The following is a 12,500-nucleotide window of genomic DNA, read 5'->3' on the forward strand; positions in this document are numbered from 1 at the left end:
GTGGTTATCAAAGTCCTTGGTGTGTTTGGAGCACGAGCAATGTCCTGCATGTTCGATTTGTTACTGATTCCATTCCTTCAGCTTCAGGCTTCGAGGCACATTATGCCACTTACGGGAGTCCTGGCAGCGGAAGCTGCCTGTCTCTTAGTGCAACACAAAGTAAGGAAATACTCACTGAGCATGTCCAGGAATGACCTTAATTAGATGCAAACAGATTTTTGATAAGCATTACGAAGTGTCCTGTTACCCTTCTCCTTAACTTTGACATTACTTATATCTAGAAACTAGCAGGAATCAGAGATTAGGGCATCCGGAGTGTGCTTGAGCTGCCTTCCTTTTGTTGAGATATTGAGTTCCTTGAATGATCTTACATTTTTTACTGAGGATAGTAGTCTTCCATCAAATACCAATTTAATCTATGTGCATCACAGAAATAATTTGATGTTTTGTTTGTTGTGTGGAACTTGTGTTGATTTTTAATTTTATCGTTACATTTACATGTTCTATTGTTCCAACTATTATCTGCTATCAGAGGTTTTAGAAATGATACTTTTGACGAAGGTAGACTTTGATATTCCGGACTAAAATGGAGCAAGGCAAAATAATTGTTATACCGATTAGGAATTCCGCACGAAACAAGGACGAATTGCAAGGAGTGTTTCCTAAAAAAACACGGCACTACACAGCTTTCCGAAGTTTTGATCAATAGCATCAATCATACCTGTTGCTAGTCTTCTTCCCAGTCGATGCTGGCGATGCCACGCAACGCACTTACGAAAGAAACGGGTGCTCACATTGGAAACACATTCCTTTCTCGGATTGAGCCATAACAACTACAGTTCAATTTTTTGGAACTGTATCGTGCGACTCGACCAATAAAATACCACTCGTTTCATGAATGCGCTCGATTACCACAAATATGAAGGTCTGTTGTTTGTATTTTCAAAGAGACCGCGTTAACTAAAAGAATGGAACGATGTAAATATCATGACCTTATTCAATACTTTTATTGACATCAAAATCAAGTTTTCCTGTATGTGCAATTTCATGTATTCTCAACTGCCACTATGTATGTAAATAGAGCTGAAACGAAAGCAAACAAAAGTGTAGTCAAAAGCTGACCGCCTGTGTAAAAAATGAAATCACACTTTCATATTCGGTATCAACGACGAGCCGACGAGCCATTCAAAGATATGCCTAACTCATTCTTTTAACATTGAATTTCACCGACCAGCAATACTTCATGATAATTCCAGAAGAATTTTACGGGCGAGTTCGTTTCCAAATCCACCAATCAGCGTATCGCGACCGTTGACAGTTCAAAACCACAATCCTGCCTTGATACGCTGATTGGTGGATTTGAATCGACGCGCATACCTCAAGTTCCTTTGGTCGAGAATTTTGCACCGATCATGTTGAGAAATATGCAACTATTGTATTTCACGTTTCTTCCTCTCGGCTTTTTGTTTGAATCAGAATTACCAAAATATATTTCTATAGTTTTATGTCAATTGTTTCTTTGTTATGCAGATCGGTATTTACACATGTTGTAGCTAATCCTCTAAGTAATATCATCTCCAGTCGAAGTCCAGTCCTTTCGGTTACACTCAAAGCTATCATTATTCTGAACCCTGGAAACTCGCAGTAGCGTTCATGTAGTCGGTTAATTCTATTAAACGTTTCCTCTTTGCAGCTGTCTTTTCAGGTTCAATCTGAGTTACTCCAGTTAGTTTAATTTCTCTGGTACTATATATAGCTAGCTTTTAGACGATCATGTATACCTGTGGCCAACTTGTTTTCCCTGTTATCTGTTCCAAAGCACTTTCTCCGACTGCAACGGCTACTGTTAGGAACACAGTCGATCTCAGTTGACTCAAGTTTACATAAGCAATCACAGACATAAACAACAGACTACGCAAGAAGAAAAGTGAAGTGAATCATCGCGAAATCTCAGGGATCCATATTGATTTTCTATCACTGTCGTCAGCCGGGCAAGGACGTCTTATAATATACTTGCCCGGACAAATTTTGGGTTGCCCTGGCCGTTGAAAAATGAGCAAGTATAGAAAATAGTCGATAAAAGGACTTGTAACTTGTGCATTCGCGTTTTCGTTTACACTCTCGTGAGAAATTACGACTTTTGACTCTGGAGCCGATGTTATTTGCACCGTGGGAACCCGATTTACAGTGGTCCATATCTGCCAAGGTGAAACGTACTTGAATGTAGTTTACAAATTTACGATTCAAAGACCCAAAGTTTCGACGCTCCTGTCTAGTGACTTCCTTTTATATGCTACCAAGATTTTCTGTTTTTTCTGTTCGTAAGCAGCAGGTTCTGCACTACTTGTTTTCCTTTTTGCCAGAGGTGGCCAAACACCTTGTTATCAGTTGAGATCACTAAACGAGTTGCTGACAACCATGCCAGCGGTGAGATACATGAAAAGTGATCCTGCAGTCGTTTCGTGGAAAATACCGCGTGGTCAAAGATGGCACCCAAACTTCAGATTTCATTGCTGAGGAAAGCTACATGTTTATTCCTAATTTTCTGGAAGTTTCTATTGAACGAAAAGCGATCAGAACGAAAGTACATTCTATATTATAACATTTTATGGCATTCATAAAAAGATATTTATTAAAACTTCACTCGTTCAACGGACGACTTTTGGAGTTATTAGACTCGTCCGGGTTGGGTCTTAGCTGTCTAGGACGACCGGAGGACTGCGAATGCGGATCCCTGAAATCTTGAGAAAGAAATTAGAACGATGCTGAAGCAAGGTGTGTTTGACTTTCCACGATTTTCAATACTAATATTTACATTTGTACTTATTTTCCGGCAGCAGACTATTCGATGACGACAAGTACAACTCAAATGCCCTCTACACCACGTATGTATTGAAAACCTTTTCATTGAAATTCTTTAAGATAAACGGATAACAATTCAAACCTTTTATCGGTCTATCGCGCCTTTAGCAATGAGATCATTCCAAACATAATACAATTTTACCAATGATATCATTGTAAATTAAACATAATTTACATATTGAGCCAGGCGAAAACCGGAGCTCCACAATTGTTTCTTTACTGGAATTTAATACGATAAGCTAATGTCAATGCCAATACTCGAGGCAGGGCTCCAGTAAGGTCTTATTTATTGTGATCATAAGTTTTTTTCTCTGTTTTGCTGCCCAACTATAGCCAACATTCAATCAAGTGAAAACATTTATTTTATAAATAACTTTTGGACTACATGATTATGAGCATAAATTATTAACAACGTTTTGGCGTAAAAAGAAACAAGCGACATAATAATCCAAACTTTAATAACAATGTAATTCGTTGTAATGTGCAAACAGGAAATGACTACACTAAACGGTAGAAATGAACTTACCTCGTGCTCCAGATTAAAGCAATTCTTCTTTAGATCTGTCATGTCTATTAAAGTGCGCGTTACTCGAAATTTCACCACCATTTCTTATTTTAAAATCTAAATTGTAATTGTCTAGAAGCGTTTCTGTTCAGAAATGATTTAATTTCTGTTCCGAGAACATATCTAAAATCCGAAGAAACCTGGCGTATTTTTTGGGAAAATATAAGACAAACGCCCGGGGTCGAGTTGAAGATTTTGACGTCATCGGTTGTGTAAAGATGCAACTTTTCCAAAGAAGTGTGGATGTGAGCGTAGTTTAGTCCTACATTTACGAGTTAAAGCGGCAAAATCCCCCACACAGATAAAGAGCATTTATTCTCTGATCTTCTTTATCTGCACTTGTAGTTAGGTTATTTACTGAAGAGTAACAATTTGGCGTGAAATCCACATCATGCGAAATCTTGCGGTGTGTTCACATCACTACTTGAGGGCCCATCGCTTGTATTTTTAGTTCTCCGTATCCAGATTACAGCTCTTCTTCTCCGTGGGCTAAAGGATTTCTCTGAGGATCTGAGTGAATTATCCATTGTGTACATTTTATCATTAAAAGACGCACGGTATCTTCAATGTGAATTTTATTTGGAAGGCGTTTAGAATTCGAACGTTCGCTGACTCGATGGTTTTCCGCAGATCCTAAAAACAAAACCGTGAGGTCTTCCGGATTTTTATCTATACAAGGTTGAAGATGACCCAGAAATAAATCCTCTTACCAGTTCCGTAACGTTTTTGGGTTTGAAAATACACAGCAATACAGCATTTGAATTTCGAATTGTCACTTGCGTGACATCAGACACTGAAGTCAGCCTTGATTGAAAAAATGTCTCTCGTTACGATTCTTAGCTCCGCAGTTTAAACGTTACAAGTATATTACGTATATTTATATTTTTGGGGCGCCGATTGTAAAATAATTTATTTACCTTAATCTTGTGATATGATACCATACAATACTCCAGAATTTATTTCATATTAAATGCATATTATTTGAAGTCATGGCTCTACTATTTAATATAATATATAGATTTACCCAAGCATAAAAGCGGAGCTCCCGGCTTGCTTATTTTTACTGGCTGTAGGATTAGTGAAAATAAAAGGCTTCGGAACTGTCCGGCTTTTGGTTTTCTCGGGTATTGCTTAATTATGTAACATTTTCTTCGGTGCCTAACTAGTGAATTTTACGGTTAATTACTGGGTTGCCGTATGACAAACCCAGTCTAGAAATGGAGGGCATTTGTTCGGTGTTATTTTTTTTCTTTTCTTCCGTGTCGGTAAAAGTCTTGCCTGTCACTCCCCTGGTAAGTGGTATCTTTGTGCATAGAGCCTTCTGCGCGTATTTTCTTAGGATCGAGAGGATAGTGGAAATGCGTACATTTCTCTGGTGGACACAGTAGAATCATTAACTTAACCGGCAATGGCGTTGAAAGTCATGTAACGCGAATGGCGTTTTAGTGGATCCTTAAACAAAATATACCCTTATGGAGCTCAATAATGGCAAATCAATTGGATACTGAACAAGACAGGCGACAACATCGACAGCAATCTGTCGCCCGTCGAGCCGTCTTTTACCAAGTGTGATATTATGTAGAACACTGAAGATTCGCAGGGCAACGATAATAGTGAATTCAAAGACTAGACCAAGGTGGATTGAATGGAATTTCAAGCGTTAAAATCGCTGAAAAGGTAAGATTATTGTCGAAGCGATGCCGCAATTGCGTGTCTTCACCACATGTTCCTTTGATCTCACATCATTGTGTTTTCCGTGGAAATATTCGCTTGTTTTCGCTTTCGCTCGAACATATTTACCTTTATTACATGTCCAGTGAATAGCTTTATCCTAGGGGATGAATTTTTCGTCGAAAAATCGGTTATTTGGGCGATCAGTGTAAAACGCAGACTGCAGACCGGGGGTAAAATGCAGACTGAGGGTAAAATAAATATTAATAATAAAAAAATGAGTCATAAGGATAAAATAAAGATTGTTTGAAAGACAATCCTGTTTCACTTCTGTCAACAACTCACATTATCATGACTGCAGGACGTTGCACCTTTTGGGGACGCGATCGTACGCGTTGAAATCATCTGTGCTTTCTTTTTGCGCTTCCAGATGCATTGCAATGTTCCAAAATATTTGTCACACCGGTACATTGAGGGAAATCGATCGAAAAACCAACAATTATTCCTTCGAATACCTGAATAATCTCGGTTGTCTTTTTTCGGTGCAACGAAATGCACAAAGAATTTCATGTATTCCGAGCAATTAGGACGCGGGGATTTCATTGGTTAAGCTATGCGTGATAACCCCTAGGGAGAGGTTATAATTGAAAATTACATCTTCCAGATGCAAAACAAACGAGCTTGTGAACTAAAGGATAAACATAACGTACACGAAAGCGAATGAAAGGATCCTAATAAGAAATTTTTACACCTCAGTCATACTGGCTTAAGCCGACTGAATTAAAACGTTAAATGGTTGCAAAATCCACGTTATCTCTGTCTTTGTTAATTGGTATTGTAGCCATGCGTGTCAAAATAAATTGAGTTATTGGGTAATTACTCAATTACTTTGTTCAGTGCAGCAAAATGGACAGTTGGATTACGGGATGGTGATTTCTTTGCCTAAAAGCAACTCACTTAACGAAACTATCCTTTTTCCAACAACAACAAGGATTCAAACAGCTTCAATTCTTACAGAGTTCGATGAAAATCCGGATTTAAAACTTGCGGTGGGGCAACCAAAGCGATGGGAGCTGTATTGGGGTTTCAGTGTGAAAGTGCAAACGGCTACTAACACTCTTATAACTCTTTTTTCATTATTATTTTATTAACCCGCAGTCTGCAGTCTGCAGTCTGCATTTTACCCTCAGTCTGCATTTTATCCCTGGTCTGCAGTCTGCAGTCTGCGTTTTACACTGACCGGTTATTTGGGTGGTTTTGGCAACAGAGGTTAATTATTCGTAATGCGATCGCTTCCGTTGCCGTTAGCAATGGGTCGCAAATTTGACACTTTTATCGCATTATCACATTACGCATTGAATCCACGTTATCTATTATTCCTAAAAATCTAAAAATATTCGGGCCTCATCAGTTTTCGGTCGAATTTACGTCCAAGAAAGTAGATAAATTGCATAAAATTTTAGTTTTGCATCCAAAAATTCGTGATCAACGCTAAAATGACCAAATTTTGCCTGGAAAACATATTTTACTGCTATCTTTCTTAAATTTTTTCGTTCAACTTTCGCTTTTATAAAATGTTTCAGTTGTCTGTAAATAAGTTATATGCTGTTGGAAAGCTTATTTTCTTAGCTAAAATGATGTATTTTTTTCCCCCTAACTTTAAATATTTTTTGAGAAAAAAAAAACATTTTTTGGCGATGTCTGATTTACCGCGGTTTTCTCGCGGTTGGGAAAGTAGGAAAAAGAGTTAGGCCGGTAGCCAGGTTTTTAACCTCAGAAAAGGATCTGTTTCGTCGTACGAACGTGTGAGGACCTGTGAGCCAAAGGGCCTCTGCTGGTACATGTATGACTTCTGGGTGACCCCTTAATAACTTCTTACTAACCGAGCGCGAGGGCCGTACTGCCAGGGAAATATTGGCCCGAGGTCGTGGCAGTACGGACCTAGCGCAGCGAGGTCCGTACAAAAACGACCCAGGGCCAACATTCCCCAGTACGGCTTGAGCTAGCTCGGTTAGTAAGTAGTTTATTATATGGTTTTTGCAAGCCCGTAATCGGCCCGTAGGCTAGTCACAATTAGCCAATCAGAGTGCGCGTTATATCGGCTACAAACCCCAACTTGAAAAAAATTGCCTGGAACGCTGCACGTACCACAGGCAACCCAGTGTTCCCTCACGGAGGGTCTAGTTTCTCCTGAAAAACCGACTGATCGCATGAATCACGAAGGGATGAGTGTGATATCGGTTTTTCCAGCGAAATCTACTGTTGAATTCACCAGTTAGGCAATTAACTTTTCTTGAATCACAAGAGTTTGAAAAGAAAACAAGCAAATCCTCAGCAAGCGAACGGAAAAGGAAAGAAGCCATTTCAGAGTCGACTGTCAAACGCCAGCGAATAGGAATCACGCTAAAATTAGAAATCACAGAGGTACTATAGCTCGTGATGTGACAGATCGTTTTTGTCGGTTCAAGGTTAAACAAGGAGACCCTTCGTGCAAAACACAGCACCGGATCGAAGTCTTCGCAGGTTTGAAACCGGCCGGTGTTTTTGGGCAAATTTTGTCCACTTATATCGTAAATCCTTCTTTGTAGGAAAAAGATCCATTGATATACCTGGGATCAACTGGAATTTTTGCAGCTGACTAGCCCAGGGCCGCCACTAAAGCAATATTTTCTGCAGATTGTCCGATTTGAATTCTTGTTTATATTTCCCGCTGCAATCTGACACAACCGATGACGTCGTGAAGACATTTTTGGCCGCGCAAGAGATATCGTAAATTTTTGGCCAAAATGCCGAAGTTAGTGCTGCGAAAAACGATTCTAACTAGGAAATCCTATCAAGCAAAGCTTGAATTTTAATGATATGAAATAAAAAATGGTGGTGATATTTCGAGTCATGTGCAATTTAAGTGATCATTTATGCATCCTCTGACTCAGACTGAATAACTTAGTCCTGTCAAAATCTGTCGAAGCGTATTCTATAAAACCAATACTGACGTTGTGAATGTACAATCTTATAGCACTTTCTCACTTGAAAACTTCTGTATCCTAGAATGATTTTTTTTTGTTTTTGGTAGTTGTTGATTCTTCCCTGTCAATTGAGAAGAATGAAATTACGGGTAGCAAACAAGTATGCTTTAACTAGTCCTTCTCCACATATGAAAGATTAACAAAGTGCTTTTTGTTTTCCTAGATTTCTGTGGAGGCAACTTGACTGATCTTTCAGGAAGTTTCACGAGTCCGTATTATCCATCTAGCTACCCACATCACCTGGACTGCAACTGGGATATGACTGTAACACCAGGCAGCTACATTTATTTGCAGTTTTCTTACTTTTATCTGGAATATGGTGAAGACTGTGCATATAAGTACGTGGAAGTATTTGACTCAAACTATCCATTGAGTTCCATACAAATAAAGCGCTGTGGTTATCAAAGTCCTTGGTGTGTTTGGAGCACGAGCAATGTCCTGCATGTTCGATTTGTTACTGATTCCATTCCTTCAGCTTCAGGCTTCGAGGCACATTATGCCACTTACGGGAGTCCTGGCAGCGGAAGCTGCCTGTCTCTTAGTGCAACACAAAGTAAGGAAATACTCACTGAGCATGTCCAGGAATGACCTTAATTAGATGCAAACAGATTTTTGATAAGCATTACGAAGTGTCCTGTTACCCTTCTCCTTAACTTTGACATTACTTATATCTAGAAACTAGCAGGAATCAGAGATTAGGGCGTCCGGAGTGTGCTTGAGCTGCCTTCCTTTTGTTGAGATATTGAGTTCCTTGAATGATCTTACATTTTTTACTGAGGATAGTAGTCTTGCATCAAATACCAATTTAATCTATGTGCATCACAGAAACAATTTGATATTTTGTTTGTTGTGTGGAACTTGTGTTGATTTTTAATTTTATCGTTACATTTACATGTTCTATTGTTCCAACTATTATCTGCTATCAGAGGTTTTAGAAATGATACTTTTGACGAAGGTAGACTTTGATATTCCGGACTAAAATGGAGCAAGGCAAAATAATTGTTATACCGATTAGGAATTCCGCACGAAACAAGAGCGAATTGCAAGGAGTGTTTCCTAAAAAAACACGGCACTACACAGCTTTCCGAAGTTTTGATCAATAGCATCAATCATACCTGTTGCTAGTCTTCTTCTCAGTCGATGCTGGCGATGCCACGCAACGCACTTACGAAAGAAACGGGTGCTCACATTGGAAACACATTCCTTTCTCGGATTGAGCCATAACAACTACAGTTCAATTTTTTGGAACTGTATCGTGCGACTCGACCAATAAAATACCACTCGTTTCATGAATGCGCTCGATTACCACAAATATGAAGGTCTGTTGTTTGTATTTTCAAAGAGACCGCGTTAACTAAAAGAATGGAACGATGTAAATATCATGACCTTATTCAATACTTTTATTGACATCAAAATCAAGTTTTCCTGTATGTGCAATTTCATGTATTCTCAACTGCCACTATGTATGTAAATAGAGCTGAAACGAAAGCAAACAAAAGTGTAGTCAAAAGCTGACCGCCTGTGTAAAAAACATAGGTAAAAAAATGAAATCTCACTTTCATATTCGGTATCAACGACGAGCTGACGAGCCATTCAAAGATATGCCTAACTCATTCTTTTAACATTTAATTTCACTGACCAGCAATACTTCATGATAATTCCAGAAGAATTTTACGGGCGAGTTCGTTTCCAAATCCACCAATCAGCGTATCGCGACCGTTGACAGTTCAAAACCACAACCCTGCCTTGATACGCTGATTGGTGGATTTGAATCGACGCGCATACCTCTAGTGCCTTTGGTCGAGAATTTTGCACCGATCATGTTGAGAAATATGCAACCATTGTATTTCATGTTTCTTCCTCTCGGCTTTTTGTTTGAACCAGAATTACCAAAATATATTTCTATAGTTTTATGTCAATTGTTTCTTTGTTATGCAGATCGGTATTTACACATGTTGTAGCTAATCCTCTAAGTAATATCATCTCCAGTCGAAGTCCAGTCCTTTCGGTTACACTCAAAGCTATCATTATTCTGAACCCTGGAAACTCGCAGTAGCGTTCATGTAGTCGGTTAGTTCTATTAAACGTTTTCTCTTTGCATCTGTCTTTTCAGGTTCAATCTGAGTTACTCCAGTTAGTTTAATTTCTCTGGTACTATATATAGCTAGCTTTTAGACGATCATGTATACCTGTGGCCAACTTGTTTTCCCTGTTATCTGTTCCAAAGCACTTTCTCCGACTGCAACGGCTACTGTTAGGAACACAGTCGATCTCAGTTGACTCAAGTTTACATAAGCAATCACAGACATAAACAACAGACTACGCAAGAAGAAAAGTGAAGTGAATCATAGCGAGATCTCAGGGATCCATATTTATTTTCTATCACTGTCGTCAGCCGGGCAAGGACGTCTTATAATATACTTGCTCGGACAAATTTTGGGTTACCCTGGCCGTTGAAAAATGGGCAAGTATAGAAAATAGTCGATAAAAGGACTTGTAACTTGTGCATTCGCGTTTTCGTTTACACTCTCGTGAGAAATTACGACATTTGACTCTGGAGTATGATGTTATTTGCACCGTGGGAACCCGATTTACAGTGGTCCATATCTGCCACGGTGAAACGTACTTGAATGTAGCTTACAAATTTACGCTTCAAAGACCCAAAGTTTCGACGCTCCTGTCTAGTGACTTCTTTTTATATGCTACCAAGATTTTCTGTTTTTTCTGTTCGTAAGCAGCAGGTTCTGCTCTACTTGTTTTCCTTTTCGCCAGAGGTGGCCAAACACCTTGTAAACGAGTTGCTGACAACCATGCCAGCGGTGAGATACATGAAAAGTGAGCCTGCAGTCGTTTCATGGAAAATACCGCGTGGTCAAAGATGGCACCCAAACTTCAGATTTCATTGCTGAGGAAAGCTACATGTTTATTCCTAATTTTCTGGAAGTTTCCATTGAACGAAAAGCGATCAGAACAAAAGTACATTCTATATTATAACATTTCATGGCATTCATTAAAAGATATTTATTAAAACTTCACTCGTTCAACGGACGACTTTTGGAGTTATTAGACTCGTCCGGGTTGGGACTTAGCTGTCTAGGACGACCGGAGGACTGCGAATGTGGATCCCTGAAATCTTGAGAAAGAAATTAGAACGATGCTGAAGCAAGGTGTGTTTGACTTTCCACGATTTTCAATACTAATATTTACATTTGTACTTATTTTCCGGCAGCAGACTTCTCGATGACGACAAGTACAACTCAAATGCCCTCTACACCACGTATGTATTGAAAACCTTTTCATTGAAATTCTTTAAGATAAACGGATAACAATTCAAACCTTTTATCGGTCTATCGCGCCTTTAGCAATGAGATCATTCCAAACATAATACAATTTTACCAATGATATCATTGTAAACATTAATGTATGTATTGAGCCAGGCGAAAAAATAAGAAATGGTGGTGAAATTTTGAGTAACGCGCACTTTAATAGGCATGACAGATCTAAAGAAGAATTTCTTTAATCTGGAGCACAAGGTAAGTTCATTTCTACCGTTTAGTGTAGTAATTTCCTGTTTGCACATTACAACGAATTACATTGCTAATAAAGTTTGGAAATCGCGCCTGCATTGATTGACATCGAGAAAACCGGAGCTCCACAATTGTTTCTTCACTGCAATTTAATACGATAAGCTAATGTCAATGCCAATACTCTAGGCAGGGCTCCAGTAAGGTCTTATTTATTGTGATCATAATTTTTTCTCTGTTTTGCTGCCCAACTATAGCCAACATTCAATCAAGTGAAAACTTTTATTTTATAAATAACTTTTGGACTACATGATTATGAGCATAAATTATTAACAACGTTTTGGCGTAAAAAGAAACAAGCGACATAATAATCCAAACTTTATTAGCAATGTAATTCGTTGTAATGTGCAAACAGGAAATTACTACACTAAACGGTAGAAATGAACTTACCTAGTGCTCCAGATTAAAGAAATTCTTCTTTAGATCTGTCATGCCTATTAAAGTGCGCGTTACTCGAAATTTCACCACCATTTCTTATTTTAAAATCTAAATTGTAATTGTCTAGAAGCGTTTCTGTTTCTGTACAGGCCGTTGAGAACGTCAGTTCCGTGCCCCGTTTGATTGACATCGAGAAAACTCAGTAAATTGATACGTGATATAACCTACCAATCAGCATCTTCGGTTCCCACGGTACATTCGTCTCATTTACTTCGATGTCAAATTCAAAAATTCAATGTTCCATATAAAACTTCGATGTCGAATATGAAGATAAAAACTTAAATTCCGAAGTTGAATTTTGGCGGACATATACGACAATCAAAAAAAATTTAGAACACTTAACTTTTTCTGCTT

The 12,500-nt window shown here is 38.7% G+C and overlaps 1 protein-coding gene across 1 annotated transcript in view; it reads left to right on the forward strand.

Annotated features, from left to right (window-relative positions):
- Positions 1-8,712, forward strand: part of LOC137988603 (tolloid-like protein 1) — a gene marked incomplete at its 5' end in the record, with an annotated part of 21,753 nt that extends 13,041 nt beyond the window's left edge. The window contains 2 exons of the mRNA XM_068834590.1: positions 1-159; positions 8,288-8,712. The exon at positions 1-159 is cut by the window's left edge and continues 234 nt beyond it. Coding sequence (XP_068690691.1) covers positions 1-159; positions 8,288-8,712 — 584 coding nt within the window. The remainder of the gene's footprint in view (positions 160-8,287) is intronic.
- Positions 8,713-12,500: the final 3,788 nt, after the last annotated feature.

This window comes from Montipora foliosa, unplaced genomic scaffold (assembly GCF_036669935.1).
Source record: "Montipora foliosa isolate CH-2021 unplaced genomic scaffold, ASM3666993v2 scaffold_423, whole genome shotgun sequence".
NCBI classification, from domain to species: Eukaryota; Metazoa; Cnidaria; class Anthozoa; order Scleractinia; family Acroporidae; genus Montipora; species Montipora foliosa.